The following is a 6000-nucleotide window of genomic DNA, read 5'->3' on the forward strand; positions in this document are numbered from 1 at the left end:
TTAAACGCGAACTAGTATTTAGAGACAAAGAAGAAAAAAAAAAATGATGAATTATTAAACTGGAATATATGAAGTGGCAATTATGTCCTTTGATCTCTATACACAGCTGATTAGCTTCCGTCTTCGTAACTTGACTTCAAAAACCATCTTGGCAAAATGTCCGGCATAAACTTACTTAACATTTTGTTCACATCCTAACACCCAAATATAACTTCGGAACAAAATTTGTCAACAGACAAATAATATTCTTAAAGGATTTTTATAATAGGCCAATTGATCGACTGGTCATGTACATGTAAAAAGCAAAGTGCATAGGATCCCCTAATTCACTGCTTAATTTATGCTCTATAATGCGAAACTGATAAAATTATTTACCACATGATCTTAGACCTTGTTAAAGATTGTCTTCATCTGTACTCATTCAGCCACAGGCATACATTTGTGAGGGTGTGACCATGTAAGGCAGCACAGTGGACCACTGTTACCTCCACTTGAAAGCAACTACATTGTTTGACAATAGCAACATTTGGAGGTTTCCTTCCTCTTTTTTTTTTTTTTTAAACAGGTTCGGAATTATATGGGTCATGTCAACTACATAGTCACATATGTAATCGGACCATATAATAATTTTTTTGAGAAAGCATCATCTGCTATATGTGACGAAATGTCATCAGTTAAACATATAAATAGTTATACGTGTAAGTGATGAGATCCGCTAAATGCGATTACGTGTGTGATAAGTTGTGTTCAACACAGTATAACATTGTATTGCACCACAAAAGATTTCAGAAGGATGATGAAAATCTTAGTACAAAATCTTTTCTATTTACGTAAAACAATTCTTAATATTAACCGTAACGCTATAACTCAATGATTTTTTTAATATATGTATATATTTTTTCTTAGGTAAATATTAACGCACATACTTACAAATCTCATTATGAGGCTCGAATCTCTTAACTGTCCTTAGAGGTTATTCCCACTGACCCTGTGGTGACCAGGTGATTTTTGTTCCCGATCAGGTCCTAATAAGTATAATTTATAATAACAAAATCATATTTTGTTGTTACACAAAGGTGAAATTGAAGGATTTAAGTTGTCAAGTTGATTGAAAATATATATATATATATATATATATATCTGGGAAAACAAAAAGACTTACCAATTTACCAAAAGACTCATGTTATATAAAGGGTCTATTTCAAGTGGTTGGCTTAGTTAGGCGGTGACCTAAGGGTTGTGTCCATTGAACCATAAATTTGAGGTTTTGGTGCTAGAATTTCAAACCAAGTTCAACTAACTGGACCTTATCCACAACAGAGTAGATTCTTTTGTTGAATACTGATTTTATATAAATATATATATTTGAAACCTTATTTTCTCATTGGTTCAATTGCAATTTTGCATGACAGTGAAATGGTTCTAGTCATAAGCCATTTTAATGGCAGACATTGACCATGCAATGCAACTATGCAAGGTAGGTACAGCTTCATGAAAAGGATGACCCATAGCAAGATCTTTTGATTTCTTGATTAGTTCATACATTCCATCATCATTTAATATTAAATGAAAGGGACATTATAATAAACCATCTTCTTAATTATAATCATATATAGGCTAAGACCACCAGAATCTACCAAGATACACTTACATTATATTAATATTAAATCAAAGATAACATACTCATATTAAATTCCACACTATTTTTGGATTTCCAAGCTCCATCACATTTACATCAAAATTATAGTTGTACCAAAGACACAGAAAGATCAAGTCTTAATCCAACATAAACAAAATTGAAAAAAAAAAAAAATCTAAGAAGGGCTTTTGAATGCTCTTTAGCCCTTAATTTAGTGGTTAGGAAGCTTAATTTCTGAGAGAGACTACAAGCCATCCATTTCTTGATGATTGCCTTCTCATGTTTGACAGTATGAAAAGGATTGATATTGGTAGCAAATTATGTGGAGCACTAGGTATTGGTCAATGGTGATTGGTGAGCAACTTTTTGATACTTGGTGTTGGGTGAAGAATCAATGTCTTCACAGTGCACCAGACCCCTCTTCTTGCTGAAACCAGCACTAGTACTGGCACAAGAATCCTGGTGTTGAAGCCGAGCCACCGGAGAATTCACAGTCACCGGTGGGATGTCAATGGAGTCAACTTGGGGAGGTGGGTGATGCCACTGAGGAAGCGGTCCGGCCAGTAGGAGGGTTTGAAGTAGCGGCCCGGCTTCCATCACTGCCTTCAAGAACTTCCCCTTTTCAGGCAATGGCCTTTTGGGCACCAATTTTTCAAGAAATACTTGTGATGGTGGTATAGCTGCATATATCTGACTCTTCTCAAATTCCGTAATAGCGGGAGCTTCATGTATTGGATATGACGGTGGTAGAGCTGCGTATATCTGACCCTTTTGATCAAACTCCGCAACAGCGGGAGCTTCATGCATTGGGTTCAGAACGGGCAATGCAACATTGTTTTTGTTGCAATCCGAGGAGGAGAATCCGACGTTGTAGTCGCCTCTTGGTTCATCTTCACTGCTAGTAGTCCCGGAAAAAGGGGCGGCTTTCCGTTGTTGCTGCTGCTGCTGTTGTTGTTGAAGTAACAAATTCTCCAACATTAGCCTTTGGCATTTTGACTGTGCTGCATCTCTCTCTCTAGAGGCCTTTGTCAAGAGAGCTTTGAGATGAATCAATTCATCTTCTTTTCTTGCAATTTCCTCATGAGCAGATACAATTGTTGTCTCTAGCTCTAAACTTGTGTACAAAAGTGAATGTCTCAATTCCTCAATTCCCTGTCAAATTTTTTTTAAAAAAAACAATGCTCATTATTGCTCCAAAATTAGCCTCAAATACAACAAAGAGAGGAAAAAAAAAATGCCAAGTAGGAGAAGTTACCTCTTCTTGACAGTAGCAAGCCCAGCTAAGAGGACTACATTGGACCTCCATTTTGTCCTACTGGTAACTAAGATCAGAGGAAAGAGAGGGAGGGAAGAGAAAGAGAGAGGGAGGGAGGGAGGGAAGAGAGAGAGAGAGAGAGAGAGAGAAAGGGAGGGAGATTTCTATGTGTGCATCTCTCTCACTTCTTATGAGATTTAACTACTTGGTTCTCTCCCTTTATCTTTAGGTTTTTTTCATGGGTGATGGGACATTTGGGTTGGACAAATACAGAAAAGGCCAAAATCATAAAAAGGGCAATACTACATGTTTGGTGCATATCTTTATGCTTTTAGAATTTACGTGCACAAGAACCATACTGTGAAGCAAGTTGGAATGTGATTTTTGTAAGAGGAGTGAAATCTGTCTCATCTGTTACGGACTAAATATTCTTGTTGGACACTATTTATTAAAATCGAACAAAAAAAAAAAAAAAAACCATCAAATATATACACTTACGCTTGCACTTGCGCATACTTGAATATGACAATTTGGGGATGATATTAAAATTGGGGATTGATGGTTCATTGAGGCAGATTATAAGTTGTTGTGTTCATACAAGTGTGATATTGAAATGAATAATGGTCTACATATTGGTTAGTCAGATTATATGGAAAAAAAGATGAGTATTATGAAATGAAATGATTAAAGCCATTTGATTGTGGCAACTTTTTTCCCTTTGAGAGTACACGCTTAGTTTTTCTTTTTGACTAAAAGGAAGGGAGATGGATTTGATAATCAATATACTCCAATTAATACCATATTTTGTTTTGTCGTTTGTTTCCCAGGAAAATGCCACAGGTAACTCATGAGCTCCACATTTAGCCATAAAGTTCACATATACAATCTCATCCGCACAAAAGTCTCGAATAAACTCGACTTTTGATATTATTTTGTAGATTCTAATTCATGTTTTTGTACTTATAATATTTGATATCCGGATAAACTTGACTTTCGACATTATTACATGGACTCTCACTTATGTTTTAGTACTTGCGGTGTTTGATATATTGTTGTGTTTATCGCGACTCTCAACTTGGTGATAACAAAAATAGGTGAAGGTTCAAATTCTTTTATCTGTTGAATTATATATATATATATATATATATACACACAGTTCATCTCTCTCTCTCAAACACACACTAGTAAGGGAAAGGGCCCAAAAATGGAAATTTGTGCAGCACTTTAGGACTTGAAATTACCCCTTGGAGGGAAAGATAACGGCTTCCATTTGACCAATTCCGAACTCATTGTTTGGGGACCAATGCCCATCCAAATCTTTGCGTGTGAGTCCCACATTCCCTTACCATGATGACACCGTGACGAAGCATTTTCCCGCACAAATCTTTGTAGTACAATCACCGAATTTTAATGTTAAAGAAATTTGAAAGTACTACACTATGGTTGTTGTATTACATTAGACGCCTTGGAGTGACCCCGTAGTTCTCACGGGGTGAAGATGATGAGGTTGGTCCATGAATTTTTCTTTCTTTTGCTGCATTTCGTTCAAAGAGTTGAAGGGAGATAATACCTAAGTTACATAAAATGAGAACGGGAATAAGAGGAAATTCAAGAGCAGGAGCGCGAAAGAGGCAAAATAAAGTCATAAATAATAGAAACGGTGGCAAAAATACGCGCGAAACATGAGAGCATCAGAGCGACACCTGATGAGAAAGATTGTATAACTTAGAATAGTACATCAAGTTGTTCGCGGGGGCCAATTTGATCCTCTTTTTCAGGGATCCCAGATGAGGGAAACCTAAGAGAGCCGCCAACTCCAACTACCGTCCATGTGCAATCCACACTAGATCTGGCTCACAATTATTTTAAATTTTATAATTATGACAAAGTTTTATTTTTATTTTTTTGTTCAATGGCTTAGACATGCAATAATGCAATCCTTTTACGCATACATAAACATCCAACTGGATTGAACTTTAAATAATTGCCTAGAATCTTAAACAGTTAGACATGACTAGCTAACTTGCGAATATAATTCTATGTCATGGTTTTAATATTAAGTAAAAATTATGTGATATGTCGCTATTAAATAGAATAAAAAATTGATTAAAAAAGAGATTGCAAGATTTATTTATTTTTATTATTTCTTTTTATGTTCGTGCACAAACGCGGTTTTATTGTTGTGGGAAGATCGCGCTTTTCGATTTTTCATTGGCATTGCATGTGAGAGGTTGACAGATATTGGGCCCTCTGGTGTCAAATTTTTCATGATTAGTGGTGAAAGGAACACCTCCCTCTCAAAAGAACAAAATTTTATATATATATATATATATGAAATGATAATGAAATAGTATGATGATGTAAAAGTTGTTTTATTTCACTTATAATAGTAGAAAGGATTAATTCTGATCAATAATCTTTCTTTATGATAACAAAGTAATAAATCAATTCAAATATAAGGAGATAAATAATGGGTTGGACTTGGATGTGATATACGCAGAGGTGTGTATATTAAAAAATTATCTCATAATTTTTTTTTTTTTCTCTCTCTTTAAACTCCTTTAATTTCCTTTTTAAAATAGTAAAATTTCCCTCTCAAAATGATGTCATTTTTCTTTTATCTCTAATGTCATTTTTCTTTATTTCCTTTTTCTTTTATTTCTTAAAATAATAATTCTTCTTCTTTTATTTGTTGCTTTGTGTCACCTTTTGAAACCCTAGCTCTGCTCCCGGATTAATGAACTATATAATATGTGATAGGGCTCGTTTGGAAATGGCACAATTTGATATTCATATTATATATATAAATTATATAATTAATTATAAAAATACTTTAAACACGCAGAGAGAGAGAGAGAGAGAGAGAGAGAAGGGGAAAAAAAAGAGATATGAAAGTGATAGAATAAAAAGATACTCAAAGGGTAGGCCGTGGGGCTCTCCCACCGTCACATATATTTTATTCATTGAACCGACCTTATTTTTCGTTGTTTCAATTTCAGGGTAATCAAACAACACCCGAGGCTTTATGGAAAAGAATGATATTGATATAATAAAGGGTGAATTACAATGACATTTTCTCATGTTTTGAGCTAAGATGACTTAAGAT

The 6000-nt window shown here is 34.9% G+C and overlaps 1 protein-coding gene across 1 annotated transcript; it reads right to left on the minus strand.

Moving 5' to 3' along the window:
* Nucleotides 1–1632: 1632 nt before the first annotated feature.
* Nucleotides 1633–3005, minus strand: LOC132314912 (uncharacterized). Its single transcript, XM_059813681.1, has 2 exons — nt 2895–3005; nt 1633–2791 (listed from the first exon to the last, which is right to left on the minus strand). The coding sequence occupies exons 1-2, from the start codon at nt 2943–2945 to the stop codon at nt 1970–1972; spliced, it is 873 nt and encodes a 290-aa protein (XP_059669664.1). The 5' UTR covers nt 2946–3005; the 3' UTR covers nt 1633–1969.
* Nucleotides 3006–6000: the final 2995 nt, after the last annotated feature.

Source organism: Cornus florida, unplaced genomic scaffold, assembly GCF_030987335.1.
Source record: "Cornus florida cultivar Cherokee Brave unplaced genomic scaffold, ASM3098733v1 CherokeeBrave_3.0.0_Hap2_Chr06, whole genome shotgun sequence".
Taxonomy (NCBI): Eukaryota; Viridiplantae; Streptophyta; class Magnoliopsida; order Cornales; family Cornaceae; genus Cornus; species Cornus florida.

Coding starts and splice junctions, on each gene's coding strand:
- LOC132314912 (XM_059813681.1), bottom strand. CDS start 2,945: ATGGAGGTCCAATGTAGTCCTCTTAGCTGGGCTTGCTACTGTCAAGAA. Junction 2,792..2,894: donor CTTGCTACTGTCAAGAAGAG/GTAACTTCTCCT, acceptor AAAATTTGACAG/GGAATTGAGGAATTGAGACA.